General features: G+C 37.7%; 1 protein-coding gene across 1 annotated transcript in view; it reads left to right on the top strand.

Annotated features, from left to right (window-relative positions):
• The window catches only part of LY75 (lymphocyte antigen 75), a 44,887-nt gene that overhangs the window by 24,243 nt on the left and 4,199 nt on the right, over nt 1-16,445 (top strand). The window contains exons 20-32 of the mRNA XM_085066670.1: nt 779-855; nt 1,950-2,086; nt 3,103-3,208; nt 5,122-5,282; nt 5,658-5,787; nt 8,164-8,390; nt 10,124-10,292; nt 11,473-11,631; nt 12,553-12,675; nt 13,097-13,291; nt 13,642-13,862; nt 14,991-15,165; nt 15,680-15,847. Coding sequence (XP_084922796.1) covers nt 779-855; nt 1,950-2,086; nt 3,103-3,208; nt 5,122-5,282; nt 5,658-5,787; nt 8,164-8,390; nt 10,124-10,292; nt 11,473-11,631; nt 12,553-12,675; nt 13,097-13,291; nt 13,642-13,862; nt 14,991-15,165; nt 15,680-15,847 — 2,048 coding nt within the window. The remainder of the gene's footprint in view (nt 1-778; nt 856-1,949; nt 2,087-3,102; nt 3,209-5,121; nt 5,283-5,657; nt 5,788-8,163; nt 8,391-10,123; nt 10,293-11,472; nt 11,632-12,552; nt 12,676-13,096; nt 13,292-13,641; nt 13,863-14,990; nt 15,166-15,679; nt 15,848-16,445) is intronic.

A 16,445-nucleotide genomic window follows, 5' to 3' on the forward strand; every position in this document is an offset into this window, starting at 1 on the left:
ATGCTTTATTGTAAGCTTTTTTGATGTGCTTTTTAGGGATTGGTAACTAGAGTAGTTAATTCATAGTAATTTTATTATAACTGAATTAATAATCAGTTTCTTGTCTTATCAGAGCCTCTAGATTTTGGGCTGTTTGGCTTGGGCATCAGTCTTGTGTGAATCCTTGAAATGTGTAGTGTTAGTAGCTAATGTATTAGGATTTTAAGCCTGCTTCTATGTTCTGTTAAGACTTGGAGAAGTGACAAAAAACAAAAGCCTAGTCTGTTGACTGGGGTTTGAGGAATACCCAAGAACAGGGAATGGGAAATTGGGTTTAGACAAGACTCTTCTAGTTAGGTAATGCCTAAGTCTTGGAGGGCTTTTAGTATGGCCTTGTAGGGTTGGGATGACTCACAGCAAATCTTGCATCATTCCCTTCTTGGCTGCAGAGAAAATTCACTGGCTTCTTACAAGGGAAGTCCTGCACTTCCCAAAATACTATCGCAATAGAGTATTGTGAAAAGAAAACCAGGGCAATTTCCTATTCCCTTCACTTGTCCTGACAATGTGCTGTGACTGCAGCGTGGTGATAAATAACCATGCATTCTGCACATCTCAACACAGTTAATTTGGGCATGGTACATAACTACTGGACCTACCGCATACTTATTCCTAGCCTAGTTTGTGTAGGGCATCTAGAAACAGTTCATAGCCCAAATTTTTGTTTGCACTGCCACTGTTGCTATCAGTTTCTCCGTGAAGGTTACACTGAATTGGAGATTAACTCTGAAATATTTAGTTTACAGTTATTTCCACGCTTCCATGATAGATTACTGAGAGATTGCTGGTATGTTTCCAGAAAGAACTGGTATAGAGGTAAGGCTGTTCTTATTTTTTCATCCCCTCTGCCGTTGTTGTATTTATTTGAAAAGAAAAAAAAGAAGTAATTACTTGTCTACCCAAACTCTTCTATTGAATGCAAAATGATGCTGAATTAGGAGCAAATGGCTTCTTCATGGTAGTCTGATTGACTGTTGAATTACTTCCTCATGGTAGCAGCCATGGTAATATTTCTTAATGACCAGAGGCAAACCTGAATTCAAATGACAATTTTTTTTTATAGATTGTCACTCTTTTTGCAACAGAAATTAATTAGGTGAAATCTGATTTGGGTGGCTACCTTTTTGTGTTGATGCCACATGTTCTGAGCTCTGGACTTTGTCTGAGACTTAGTTAGAGAGGATGACTCTATACTTGCAACCATGTTACATATCTGGAGACACAAATTGCAATAAGTATTGGAGTCATATTGTAAGTGATATGCAAAGTAATGAAAAAGCTACCTGGTGGTACTTGAAGCTTATTATTTCCTCTTTTCAACACTGTTTTATGTTGAGGAAAACATACAGCCTCCAGAGAACAAGAAGCTCCTCGTGTCTTCTACCATTTCCATTTAAAGCACATTTCCACCATTATTCAGTTATTTGCTGCTGAACTGTTTTCATCTCTATTAGCCAAAAATTGCTCTTGACTAGGAAGTCAGTCCATTTATGACTTGAGGAGTCATAGCAGTGCAGGGCAGATGCTCTCCATGTAGATGTTAAAGGATTCCTTTTGGCTTTTTTTTACATTTAGCACACCCTCTTTGCCAGAATATGAGGTTAGTCCTCATACACAAAATACTGTTTCAATCATTTTCTGTTTTCAAGTTGCGTCTGCCTATATGAAGTGTTAATACTGGAAGTCAGAGCGAGACTCTGGATCTTTAGGAATATTTTACTACTGTCTGATATAAATGATTTATGCTTTCCTTTTGCTCTATTGCTATTTTTAATGCATAGTAGCTCACTGTGGTTGCACCAAAAAGGATCTCCCTTCAGATTGGTCTTTGCCATGTCATACAGTATGGATAGCAAATTGGCTATGATAGGCATTATCATAACTATTTTTTAAACTTTCTATTTTTGCAGACTACCCAGTTAACTGTAATGTGAAACTGCCCTTCATCTGTGAAAAAAATAATGCCTCCTTGCTTGAGAAACATGATCCCAGTTACCGCCCAGTCAGAGGAGGCTGCCCTAAAGGCTGGCATCAGTTCCGGGAAAAGGTACAATGATATTACAGACTGATCATCGTTGCCTATTCTCCATAGTCCAGGAAGCTGGAATGCCGTTCCGAAAAAAAGGAGGAGGTAGCCCCTTTGTTGAGGAATAGACTAGAAAGGGGCTTTTGAAAACTGTGTGTAGTGATTAAAGTAATCTCCTCCCCTTCTGTCCCTTATTCAGGATTGATGGTTTATTAAATTCAAAGCATTCATTTTCAGGTTTCTTTGCTTTCCCATCACCCCGTGTTTAAGTCCAAGAACATTAGTTGTACTGTCTAATCTTGGGCTTCAACTTTGAATGAAGGATTAGAAAGGAATAGGATGAGCTTTCTGTAGAAGAAGCATGTTGATTCTCTTCCAGAGCAATCATAGTCAGGCAGCAAGATGGCAGACACTGTTTCCTAAGCTTCCTTAAGGGCTAAACTCACTACAGAATTAGTGAGCAGCCTTTAAGAATTAACCAACAGGTCAGAAGCCATAGTGTAGTCTGTTTCAGAGCTATGTTTTAACGCACTCATCTAACATCTTAGTGATACTCATTCCTGTTGTTTGGTCCACCATTATTCTGTACATATGCATCAAATCTGCACGTTACGTTGTGCCAAGGTTTGCAAATGTACTTCACATTATTGCAAAATAGACCTTGGGGTTCCCATGTAGTTTTTCCCTAAAGGTAGCACATCACAATACATGTTCCTGGCAAGCACTACCTGACTGTAGAATTTATGTGTGAGTTCTCATTCTTAAAACAGTACAGGATTCTGATGTAGTCAATAAAAACTACTGAATACGAATGAGGAGTTAGTCAGTGGGATGAATTTATATTTAGCTATTCTGTTGAACTTAATAAGTGCTTGAAGCTAGTATTAGGTCCCTTGCTTTCTGCAAAAAATAATTATATGTTATTGCAGGAAATGTGAAGTTAGTTTTTCGGGTTGGTTTAAGAACCTTGACATATTGTTTTATTTCTTAGGCAGAATGGTATGATGAAAATAATTTTCATTATGTTTATTTTGCAGTGTTTTCTAAGGATGAAACCTGAGCATTTAACATTTAATGACGCTAATGAAAAGTGTGTAACTTTTGGAGGCTCTCTTCCATCTATCTCAGACCAAGCTGACCAAGGTACAGTGGTGAACTGGGGCACTTGGAATATACATCTTCTCTCCCAGATTCAGAATAGCTCTGCTTAAGAACTTGAGCATAAAATCACTTGGTTATCTACAGGCAAACTGGGAGCATTGTAAAAATCCCGGACTGCTTAAACTGTCTGTTGTTAGCATCACTGGAAACATAACATGGAAATGCAGTCAGCAGGCATTTAAACCAGTTTGAAGAGCAGCTTCTCTGTATGATCTTAACCTTTTATAAAAAGAAAAAATTTGCAAAACATTTCATTAAGAGTTGAGCATAAAATGGTCATCACTGAATGAAGAATTGTTTGGCTTTCCAAGCTAAAACATAAGTGAGACCGTAGACTTTGCACTGTGAAAAACCACCTTAGGAGCTGCTTCCAAGACAAGTTCAGCTGTCTATGTGGGAATGAGATGGCAAACACAATGCCAGCTGGAGCACAGGATCTGCTGTGGCTTTGTGTGCTGGGCAGCTTAATGTGGCAGTGTGTCCAAACTGAGCCTCTGTGAGCTCTTCAGGGCACTGATGGGAGGATGGAAAGTGGGAGAACTGGAAAACAGAGCTGCTACCCCTCTCTTACCAGCAGAAGTCAATGAGAGAAATGCACTGAGATAGAAATGGGTTCACATTGGCTGCGAGTAATGTTCTGCAATAAACTGCTGAATGATATGGCTGAATTTGCAACTATGTTCTTGTGGATAATGAAGAGTTCTCTGGGGGAGTATCTGAAGTAGCTCAGTTGAATTCTGCAGTGCCCGCAGTGCATATTTTCTTTATAAGCAAATAACCGCTTGCAAAACAAAATATGGTAAGTGGACTAGAGAAGTCACTAGTGTACCTGTAGAAGCAGCTTAATGGTAATTTTTTTTGCTGCTGTAATTGGGGAGGAATAGGGTTATGTACAGGAATACACTTCTGAGGCCTGCATGTTTTTAAATGTGTTTAAGGTTGGAAAAGCACAGCCATTCTGAAATGTTACATAGCAGGATCCCTTGTGTGATTTGGTGCATTCAGAAGTGTTTGTTATTGTGTTGTGTTTGTTTTTCTTTTCCCTGTGTGATGGAGATCACCTATATGGAAAGAAGGCACAGTCCTCTTAAAGTGTGCTTCTGTCTGTAGGCTGCCTCTACTCCTCCTGGTGGTATTAAGTCCCTGGCTAGCTCTGACATGCAAATCTGCAGTGGCTTTGTCTGGTTCAGAAAATAGGCTGTGGCTAGTCTGGCATGTGACCAATAGTTAAAACATGTCAGCAGTAGCTAATTACATAGCTTCAATTTGTCTTCCTAAACTAGTCAAGTTTAGTGAATGCCTTTGATGCCTGGGGGATTACCAAAGCCCATTGTCTTGCCAGAATACTCACTAAGAGGGGTCTGATTTAAGGTTGGCCTGGTTGAATTTTTTTTCGACTAAATCTGATCTCCTTTGTCCTGTCCTGTTTTCTCTGATGGTGGGGTGGACAACCTCTGCCAGAATCCAAAACATGGATTTGTTCTGATTTGTGGTATATAGGAGAGAAAGGTGGGAGATAAGATTTCCTCCATCCATTTAGAATGGGCAGCAAGACAATAGAAGATCTTGCAGGCTTATGGAAGAGCAGCTTCTTAAATTTGTGTGTAAGTGAAAGACTACAAATTAGTGGGCAGACATACAGCCATAAATCCACTACCTGCTCCTCAGCTCAGAATTTGAAGGACAAATACCAATAACCTGATCCTTTCAGATAAAATCAATATGAAAGGTGTTATTATATGAAGGAAAGGGGTGATAAGCATTTGGCAATCATGAAGGGCTGGAAAAATTAATACGAACAGGAATTGCATTGTCTTGCTTATGTGAAGTATTCTTTCAGGTGTTTACTGTTGTTTTCCTAACCAAAAAATGTACATTTCTGTTCTGTCCAACAGATTATATAACGTCCTTGCTTCCTGGCCTGCCAAAAGATATTTGGATTGGTTTACAGTTCCTGTTCAGCACAAGGGAAAACAAATGGATAGATGAGAGTAGACTGTTATATAGTAACTTTCACCCACTCCTGACAGGAAGATTAAGGAAAATTCCACTGGATGTAAGTTTTGACTTTTGATTTCTCTTGCCTGTTGAGTAATGAAATATGGAATATTATGTAAAAAAAAAACTCTGTGTAACAGAACAAATCCCCCAGTTAGTCATTTTAATTGGCCAGCAGCGTGGCTGACAGTAATGGACTTCTGTTTACCTTTACTTGGATGACAACTTCTGAAGTGTATTTAGCTTAGAAAAACTTTCTGAGTCCAGGCACCTGGTAGTGTTTGTAAAACAGGTAAGCTGTATTGCACCACTCCTTTGAAACTTCTTAAACAAGTTCAGACAGCTGGGCTTCTCCTGGCCTCATATTACTTCACCTCTACACTAGTGTGTTTATACCTTATTTGAGTCTGATAAGGATATTTCTGTTTCTTAGCTTTTTGATGAAGAATTTAACAATCAGTGTGGTGTAATCCTCAATGATCCCAAATCACAATATGTTGGAACATGGAATTTCACTGCTTGTGCTGACAGGCACTTCTTGGGTATATGCCAGCGGTCTGTCGGTAAGTCTGAAGAGTCAAAATACATTGCAGCCAGAGCTTAAGCTTAAAGGTACATGTGCCAGGAGACTTTAATGCATGTAAATTATTTCACTTGAAGAGCAAGATGCGTGTAGAGACTGAGCAGGTAAATTTTAGAAAAGCAGAATGTAGAGGAGGATCTGGGGCCTATTTTGTCAGCCATTCAGAATTTTCCCTATTGTTTTTCATAGCCAAATTCAGAGAGAATCTGTTGTCCAGAGAGACTTCGTGAGGTTTCAGTGGAATTTTACTTCAGCAGACAGGTCTTTAATGTTCTGTGGGTGCAGAGGTCATGTACATCAAGGGGTAGAACAAGTGACTCCTTTTTCCTCTTCAGAACTGTGGAAGTGAGAAGCCCTGGGAAGGAGTCTCACAATATTTATATTTTCCTTAAATATATCCTCTGTCTTTTAGTTCTGTGGGAATATAAGGTATCATAGACTCTTAATGTTGAAATTGGTCTCCCCAGAGCAAACTTCAGAGTTGGTGTGAGTAGGGTTTTTTTAATCTGACCTAAAAATAATATTCTGCTGTACCCATGTGGGTTGGCCAATGCCAATTACTGGAATAAGATCAAACATATATAGTTATTATGTGCATTTAATTACTGCTATGGGCTAATGTTCAGCATACCCACTTCTGAGTAGGTTGCTTTATATAAATAATCCTTTTATGTGATGAACATGCTATCTTCTGAAAAAAAAAAAAAGCCCACAAAGAAACCTAGGTGTACAAAACGCCCAAGACTACACCCACTTTCTTCATTCTCAAATAGGCAGAGATTTCTACCTCCCACTCCCCACCTCCATTTAATATACAAAATCTTCTTTACTTCAGTGCCAAATACTTCAGAAATTCCAAGTGTTGAGTTTAGAAGTCTAGATGGAAGAGATGTCATAAAAATGTGAAAAGGAGATTTTTATGAATAGGAGGTTGACAAATGTGTCTGTTTATAGCAAATCTCATTAGTCTGAAGTGACTAAATACTCAACGTTTCTTTGCCACAGCTGTAGAAGGTGTAATGAGAGAGGTTTTTGGGCTAACAGAGAATGTGTCCTGCTTTGGTCTGGTCTTCTGCTGTGTTAGGGATCTAAGGATAGCTTGAGTTGGAAGGGACCTCAGCAGGTTGTAGGGACAGTTGTGAGAGAGTCCAGGTTGTCTAGGACTTTACCATAGGGCAAAAGATGATTCATGTTCATTGGAAATCTTGGTGTGATTTGCACATTTTCTTGAGATGGTAATCATCAGTTATTTTTTCAGAAATGAACACACTGCTTACTGTCTTGTTCCCAATTTGGTACCCCTTGTGTGATGACACCCTGGGTTCTATGATTCTGTTTTGTAGCTGTTTACTAAGTGAAAGCATTTGGCAGCAGACACAAACCACTGAAGCAATCCGTTTCAGCCTTGTCACTTTTCTGATCTATTGAAAGCTGTAAATACCAAATTAATACTGTGTTTTGGAAAATGGCCCTGTCAGCCTGTCTATCAGCCATTTATGTACTGTTATTTATAGAGTGATCCTCCTCTCCTCCCCCGCTGCAACCCTTTTTCTACTTCAGATATTTTAAATACCGGGCAGCTTCTGCCTTTTGCAGAAGGAATTTATTTTTGGTTGTGTATAAAATTTTGGGGTTTATAATTTGTATGCTTTAACTTACCACCCACAGGAGTATTTGCATCTTGTATTAACTGCAGTAGCCATGCATCACTGAGTTGTGTGCCTTCAGGTATGGTGCTGGTAACTGTGATAAGACTCTGTGCTTAGAGCACAAATGGTGAATTACATCCCTCCCTATGCAAGGTGGATTTTCTGCAATTAGTTGAGTGGAGGCAAAATCAGTTCTCACTATACTCATGGATGGCAGTAAGGAATTCTGGAACTGTGCTGTACCAAGATCTGCATAGACAAGTTTTGTGGCCCATTAGATTTGCGTAAGCATAAATCCACAAGCTACACAGAGATAAATGAGTCAAGTTTGACTGTTGCTGTATTACAGCAGAGAGCACTTGCTCTCTCCCATTTGTGTATAAAGTTGTAGAATATGTTTTAGTTCAATAAATAATTTAGGAGTTAGGGAAAAAAACACATAAAAATATGTGAACCTAAGTTGAGAAAAATATATTTAATAATACATATGCTGAAAATAATATTTGTTTTTAATATATATTTTTCTGTCTAAAGCATCAAAGATATTTACTTCTAACTGTAATTATCAACATAATCTACTATCTAAGATATCTTTTTTTCCCAAGTGTAATCAAACAGGTTTTTCTGATTGTTACAGAGGCATTGGGAGTTTTAAGTATATTACAGTATTTAACTACCTAATTACTGGATTTCTTTCTTATGTATAGGAACTGCTGATAACCAGACAGAGCAAGTCATCAATGAAACATTGAGCTATCAAAATGTTCAATACATGGTAATTCTGAAGAATTTGTCCTGGAATGATGCAATGGCTGCATGCATAAATAACAAGATGCAGCTGGTTAGCATCACAGATCAGTTCCAGCAGGCTTTTCTTGCTGTTCAGGCTGCCCTTCATAATTACCCATTCTGGATTGGACTCTTCAGCAGAGATGTAAGTTTTGTTTTTTCCTCAAACTGTGGCTTAAGGTAATTTTTATAGTTGTGTGAAACAGAACCTGAGTTAAAGAAATTCAAAGACAAACTAGTTTTTAGGCTGTTTTCATTTAGGGATAACCATATGGAGTATCTCAAGATAAATGTTTTAAACCTTCAGTGCTCCAAGTTACACTGGATGAATTGATGATGATGATGAGAAAATTCTTCTAAAAGACTGATGATGAAGGGTTATATTGTAGGGTGCCAGCAACATAGATTGCTGAGTCATCTGTCTCTTTTGTTAACAAATGAGTAATTACTAATGAGTTGCCATTTAAAGTCATCACCACTGTTTACAGTAGCACTCTAGATAGATGTCCCAAAAATCTATTTTTGAAGGGAGGAACTTGAAGTGGCAAATAAAATTCAAAATGAATCATTGTCTATTTGTGGAGATACATTCCTAAAGCTAAAACTTAGATTCTTTTGCTACTTCATATTATTTGTGCCCATGTTTTGAGTTTGAGGGAGGCATCTCTAAGCCAGGTCAGTGGATTCTTCATTTTCCTTCTGGCTTTTTTGTCAAAGGAATTTGAAATAATACAGGAGGTGCTGCTTTTTATTTTAATTACCTGGAGGACCTTCTGAAAATCGTTATTGTGGATTGAGAGGTGTCTCAGCTGTTAATGGAATGGCTTGGACTTGCTTGCAGGGTTTATCCTTTTTGTCAAGTACATGAGCCTGGAGGTAATTGCAAGAAAAAAGTTAGAATTTTTTTAGAAGTGCTTCATCTACAAAGTTTGGTGGTGCTCACTCAGCACTGTGGTGTTATGTTCTTCTAGTGTCAGTACTGAGCTACTGAATACTTTGAGAGGGGAAAACAGAAATTTTAATACATATTTTATAGAGAATATTTTTAAAGGCATTTTTAAAGAAACAGCCATTTAATCTTAGTGCAGATGGGGAAACCAGACAACCTGTTTCTCCTTCTCTTTTGATTTTTTTTTTATCTGCAATGATCAAGTGATTCATTTTGGGGCACATACCTCAGGCATGCACTGGCTTTTCACTGTTGCAACACTTCATTATTTGGGCACAATTAAAATGTCACATGAAAGGAAATTATAATGCAACTGGTCAACAGAACTGGTTACTCCAGTGCTGAAATCAGATACAAAAGAAAAATACAAGATAAATTACACAACAGCAAGGGGATTTCCTGAAGAAAGCTTTCAAATGTAAGATTTTTAAAGGATACCGTGCTGCTTTTATGTGGGTTTTTCCTTCCTTCAGCCTTCAGGGCAGGGACACATCTTATTAAATCAATTAAGTGTTTAATAGATTACTTTCAACTCAATATGGAGTAACTGAGACTGGACTTTCTTCTTAGTTGTTAACAGTTTTCCAAGACCAAGAGATTATATCCACCGCTGCTTTGCAGAGGTAAATGATGCAATTTGGACATCCTGTTGCTAAGCCTTCCTCCATAAGCACAGAAGTGAAACATTACTTTTGGATAATTTGCTATTCAGCTGATTTGCATTTTTGGAACTGCAAAACTTAAAATAACAGCACTTCTTATATTGTGAGCAGGAGATCAGATCATGAGGACAATGGAGCACCTACAGTTCTACCAGAGACACTGAAAATGTCTAGGCTTTGTAAATATATTATCATATAATTTTCTGCGCGTTAATTTCAGTAAGCTTAATTTAAGTAAGCTCATCCCTTCTGCTTAAATAATACTAGGGTGGAAAACATTATGGCTGGCTGGATGGGAAACATGTGAGTTTTAGTCGCTGGTCTGAAGATGATGAAGAAACAAACGAAGAATGTGTGTTTTTGGATACTGATGGTTTCTGGAGAACTTCTGACTGTTCCTCTGAAAACAGAGGTGCTATTTGCTATGCATCAGAAAGTATGTATACTGCCATAATTCTCATAAAAGCTGACTTTTGTTGCATTATGAAACATATTTGATGATTCCAGCTTGTGACTTCAAAATTACAACTTTTTAAAACTTATATTTCCTCAGACAGACTGATTTCTATGCCATGAAAAAAAGAAACTAGCTTCTAAAAGGGGGACATACACCTGCTGGTCTTAATGCACTTGTTGCTTAGAAATAAATTCAGCATGGATGCGTTGGGTCAGACAGTACCCTTATTGCCAACTGATTCTATGTTTGCACTGCTTCTCTAAGATTGTTGCATACTAATCTCTCCCACTTGCATGTGGGAGAAGATTCAGCTACTTCTGTACTGTTTACATTTTAATATTGGGACCTCTTGGAAGCTATTCAGATATGGAAGTCTATAAAGGGAGGAGGTACATGACTATATGAAGAAGAAAGATAGAAGGTAGACAGTGAATTGAAAATTAACATCATTTGCAGTTTACAAAACCCTTCTAAATATCTACTAATTATAAGAAGACAGGTAGGGATATAGTAGGATGTGGGTTTTTTTATTTTCAGGAAAGTGCTGTGCTATTTGTATATCCTTCAGAAAAAGATTTTTCTGAGAGATCATCATGGACTTCTTCCCTATTAGACCATTATAATTCATTCTGGGGGTTTTTTTCTGTGGAGGGACACAAACCATTGTACATCCTGAGTCACAGTAAAGTGTGACATTCTGACACCATTAATTATTTTGTGCTTACAATCCAGGCAACTGCAGGAAGAGTCCTCCTCACTCTCAAGTATTAAATAAAGCCATAGAATTAAGATGTGTTGCTAGCTGTGAAGTAGCTTATTTGTTATAGTAATCTGCTTTGCACAAGAGGCAATAAGAGCTTTTAGTTATTGGCTCATACTTAGCACTTTTATGTAGGGATTTTGTTTTTAAACCTATTTAGCATAACTGTGAAAACTTGCCAGTATCTGTATTCTTTAGTAGAGCTTACTGCTGATTTTGTTACTTTCAAAAAATCACCATCATGAGGAAACTGAAAGCAACAATGCATTACACATTTAAAGGATGGTACTTAATCTCTCTTGTATGTGTTTAAGTGGTACCTGAAAGTGGTTTGTGGGGTGCCAAGTCAGGTGGTATTATTAGTAGTTCATGTCCTGACATTGTCTTGTCTTTTTTTAGAGGAGATTGAAAAGGAAGTTCCACAAGTGAAGTGCCCACATAAGATTAAAAATACACCCTGGATATCATTTAGAAACAATTGTTACACTTTTATGATAACAAAAAATAGATGGAGAGAGCTGAAGCCTCATGAAGCTCATCATTTATGCAGGAACATGAGTAAGTACTTTGTCATACTGCAGGTATTTATGGACTTGGATTAGCTTGAGGGAAATGAGTGTTAGATCTGAGTCACTGTGTTACAATGACAGCAAAGTGAATGTTGAGAAAGGCTGCAGCAGTAGTGCAGTAGTGTTGCACTGCCTGATGCTGTGTGCCCTTGCACCCTTCTGATGAAAAATGCCAGAGCATGGGTAGGAGACTTGGAGAGAGAGATGGCTTGGAACTGCTGAACTCTGAGATCTCTGAAAAATGGGAAGGTTTTTGTGTTTGGTTGGGTTTTTTGTTATAATATGTTAGTTTTAAGTAGTTTGGGTAATGGTTAACCCCTTGGCAACACTCTGGCTTTACAGTCACATTTACTTCCTGTTTTCCTGCTGCCCCCAGCTTTGCTGTGTAGAACACTTAGGTGAGCATATGGACTGAAAAGCATGTGGACGTTTTCTGTCCATCCTGAATAAAGTATAACCTTAGGAACAGCTTTCCCTTGTAGTAAACCTTCAGACATCCATATTTCTAAAACCTTTTTTTTTCTCTTTTTGTGAATTTATTTCAATTCAGTCATTTTCTTAATACTGTTTCTCTACTAGAGCAGTTCAAACAAATAATGAAAGTTTGCTGATATTTTTATGTTATATGCAGAGAATTTTTACTAAATGCAATTTGAAGTGACACTAGGACCCACAAATATCTCTGGAGCTCAAATCTTTCACTTATCCACAAAACCAGAGGAAGTACCATTGACAGTACATTTGAAAATAGCATTTGCACTGTTCAATTAGTTATTCTGTTATAAAGATCTGGCCTTTATACACTGTTGACCTATCTGTAATAATTGTTAACACTAACAGAAAAAAATACATTTATTTTGCATCTGAAAGGTGAATTTTTAAGAAAGTAATGTAAAAAATTTTTCAACAGACCCCGAGGCATTTGTTCTGAGTGTTCGAGATGAAGAGGAGAATAGCTTTGTTACTGAGCAGCTTCATTCATTCAGTGGTCTGGCTCTGTGGGTCTGGCTGGGTGTGATTTATGATGACAGTGGTAAGATTTAAGGGTTTGGGTTTTTTCTTATTAACTGGATTGGAGACAAAATTTGCAGCATTAAGTGCATGTTTCTCGCATGTTTCAGTTTATAATTAAAGTCAAAATGAATGCAAACCTGTAACAATTACTTATATTTGTACTTACCTTCTGGAAGGAAATAACTTGACATGCTCTCTGTTTCAGTGATAATTAGATCCAATATGTTCTGTTTAGTCTAGATTTGATTTCCCTGGAAAGCGGGACTTAAAGTGGCCAGGATGAGTAATGCTAGCATATTTAACATTGGATATGGGACTGATTTAGAGTCACAGTATCACAGCATTTTTTCCAATGTGAATATTTGTTACTATATTCAAAGTTAAATGGTATTTGTAGACATAATTCCAGTGTTTTAATAAATATGCAATGTTTTCCACAGATAAAGTTCTCAAGTGGTATGATGAAACTCATTTGACTTACAATAACTGGAGGCTGGGAAGACCTATCATAAAGAAGAACAATTTTTTTGCTGGTGTAAATCTTGATGGGTTTTGGGATATTTATAATTATTCTCAAAGTTGGCATGCTAATCACTACAACATGTACAGCATTCTCGCCTGTAAAATCGAAAGGGGTGAGTAGTATTGGAGTGTTGGATGAGGATCATAATTTAAAGCATAGTTCCTGCTGAGTAAGGCTTTGGTTTTTCTCCTGATGAAACACATGGCACAGCTGTCATGAGTATCTGGGGTCATGTGGTCATTCTGCATCGCTGCTGTAATACTCTGATCAGGAGAAATTCATTTGCTGTGCTTGTGCAGCAACTGCTGAACTCAGCGTTCAAAGCAGCAAAAGCAAACTTACTAAATGTAAGTGGCTGGTACCGAGCATTTTAATGCTTGAGTTACATTGATATAGATGGATTTTAATGCTTTCTGTATCTTCCTAGTCACATGAAAGAAATGTTCTTATTCTTTCAAATAGGACCCCAACAGCACAAGCCTCCACTGCCTGAGACTATTCCACATGGAAACAGAACGTACAGGATCCTTCAGAAAAAATTAACGTGGTATGAGGCATTGAGATCATGCAAACAAAATGAGAGCGATTTAGCAAGTGTACACAGTGAATCAGAACAGTTATTTCTAGAAGATATTGTCAAACAAGATGGTTATCCTCTGTGGCTTGGCTTGTCAATTCATGATGTAAGTATATACTGCTGGGGACATCAGTAACAAATCTGTAAATAATATTTTGGACAATATATGAAATATTTTCTGATGCTTTTTCGCAGTTTCTTAGAATCTTTTTTCCATGTAATATATTTTCAACCCTGTGTAACATGAGGTAGTATTAAATTTTGGTGAATGTAGGCACTCTAAGTTGTTTCTTGCTAATACCTAATACCTGACAGTTCAAAATAATACAGCATTCCCTCATCATTCGTTGCAGTATATGGAAGTGAGATTTGCAGTGCTATCCCTAGAGGCTTCAGATTTTATGGCCTTCTGTAGAATCAGATTTCATTAGCAAATAGAGACAGATAAGGGTGTGTGGAAGCTGCTTAGTCAAGGTCAGGACTGGGTCTCCAGAGCAGTTCAGGAGCTGGCTCTCTCACTAAGTTAAGCATCCATTCTCCCAGGAAACATGAGAGCAAGAGGCAGCTGCAGATCATCTTCCTCCTCTGTCTGCTCTGCTGTGGAGCCAAAAGCATGTGGCCCTGACCCTGCTCCCCTCACTGATTGCCAGACCTGGCCACAGTAGTTAGTTAGCAGGAATACCCCTCTGCAGAGATGTGTCATTTCTGTCCATACCTGTGCTCCCTCTGCCTCTGCTGTGACCTCTGCTGAATGGGTCCCTCACAACTAACTGACTCCTCACTGTCATGGTTTTCTAGGAATGGACCTAGAAAAATGCACTGCAAAGCATTCCTGAGCAGCCCAGCTTCACTCACTGAGGCCATCTTGACAGTTTAGCAGTTTGCAACAAATCCACTAATATTCATACCAGGGAAGACATGCTGCTTAAATGAAACAGCAGGGTGGAACTAAGTAAAATGTTCCCCATAGAATAAAACAGCCACACTGCAGGTTTAAACTTGTGAATGTGATATACTTTCTCAGTTCCCACAAATAATAAATATTTCTATGTTAAGAAAATACAAATTACATTGTACATTTATTTACTGTGAATTTAGATGAGATCACCTGCTCTTTAATTTATCACTCTGCAAGAGACAAATATTACTACATGACTTAATCCATGACTGATGAGATTTAAACCACATACGACTGTGGTTTAAAAGTTCTTGATTTTTTTTTTTCTTTAATTAGGGAAGTAAAGCTAATTTTGAATGGTCAGATGGAAGTGACTTTGATTACTATCCCTGGGAATTAGAAAACTCAAATAGTACTGAGAACTGTGTTCTGTTGGATACTAAAGGATTTTGGAAACGTACAAAATGTACAAATGTTGCTGAAGGTGCCATTTGCTATAGCCCTCCAAACAGTAAGTGTTATTTTTCGGGTTTTTTGTAGTTGTCTTACATATTCTGTCTTTACATGTTGTATTTAGAAGTAGAAATGAAGGTTGAAATACTGAACTTGATTCCCTTTTTAAGAAGAATTTTCTATCAGGAATGATAAAACACTTTTTTAATATTTCAGGGAGATTAATTCTCATCATTCCAGTGCTGAAAACAAGCCTGGTTACTTCTTGATCACCTGTGATATGAATATCAAAAGCATGTATCTTTTCTAAATCAAAGTACTTACCAAAATGTACAAAAAATGTCAAAACCCACAAAAAAGCAAGAAAAAAATTGTTCCCAAGCCTTTGGGATTTGTCTTAGGCTTATTTTCAAATAAATTCATCTACGACTCATGAAGAAGGAGCGTAAGCTAATAGAATAGTGGTTGTTGGTAGGAGTAGTAGCTGTTGTTCCTACTTACTGTCCTGTTATTCCAGAGACTGAGCACAAACTGCTGCAGCAGAAGTAACATCATTTTCTTTGTCTTTGCAGAGAGACAATTCAAGCCAAAGCAAGTGAGCAGAGCCCCTGGATGCCCACAGAGCAGTGGCTCCCTGCAGTGGGAGCAGTACAGGGATCACTGTTACGCCTTCGACATGGCATTCTACAATTTTTCTGTATATAACGTGGAAGAGGCTAAGAGAATCTGCCAGAAGCTGAGTAGGTTTAGACTCTGTCACATTACAACTTGTAATTGGTCCACTATTTGAGAAGAAATAAAAACCAACAGGCTAAAAACTTACTTGGATTATACTTCAGCTTTGCCATTTTTTTGCTCATTTAGTTTAGGAAAGGCAATAGCAACATCTTTGAACATCTGATGAAAATTCTTAATAAAATGCTGCAACATGCTGCAGATTATTTGGCACACAGATATCTGTGTGCAAATAAAATGCAGGTAGCCAGTTGTAGCAGATTAAGAAATTTAAGGCTTAAGTTTGGAGGAAAACATTTTATTTGCATGCAAAGCTAGTGCTGTTGGCTGTGCATTCTTAGTATGTCCTTGCCATAGCTGCTTGCTAACCTATCAAATGGTTCAAAGCATATATTTTATAGATATTAAAGTATGTAAAAAACTTAATTTTATGTCACATTAAAGGATTTTCTCTCTTCTTTGCTGAGCTACATGGGGAATTGTATTGCAGAGATGATGTTAAACAGTTTCATGTACAGAAGTTTTAATCACCCTAACACAGAAGTTAGTGACTGTCATAACTTTCTTTTCTGGAATTATCTTATGGCATGACATTGGACTCAC

Source organism: Lichenostomus cassidix, chromosome 7 (genome assembly GCF_008360975.1).
Source record: "Lichenostomus cassidix isolate B80296 chromosome 7, HeHo_3.0, whole genome shotgun sequence".
In the NCBI taxonomy this organism is placed as follows: Eukaryota; Metazoa; Chordata; class Aves; order Passeriformes; family Meliphagidae; genus Lichenostomus; species Lichenostomus cassidix.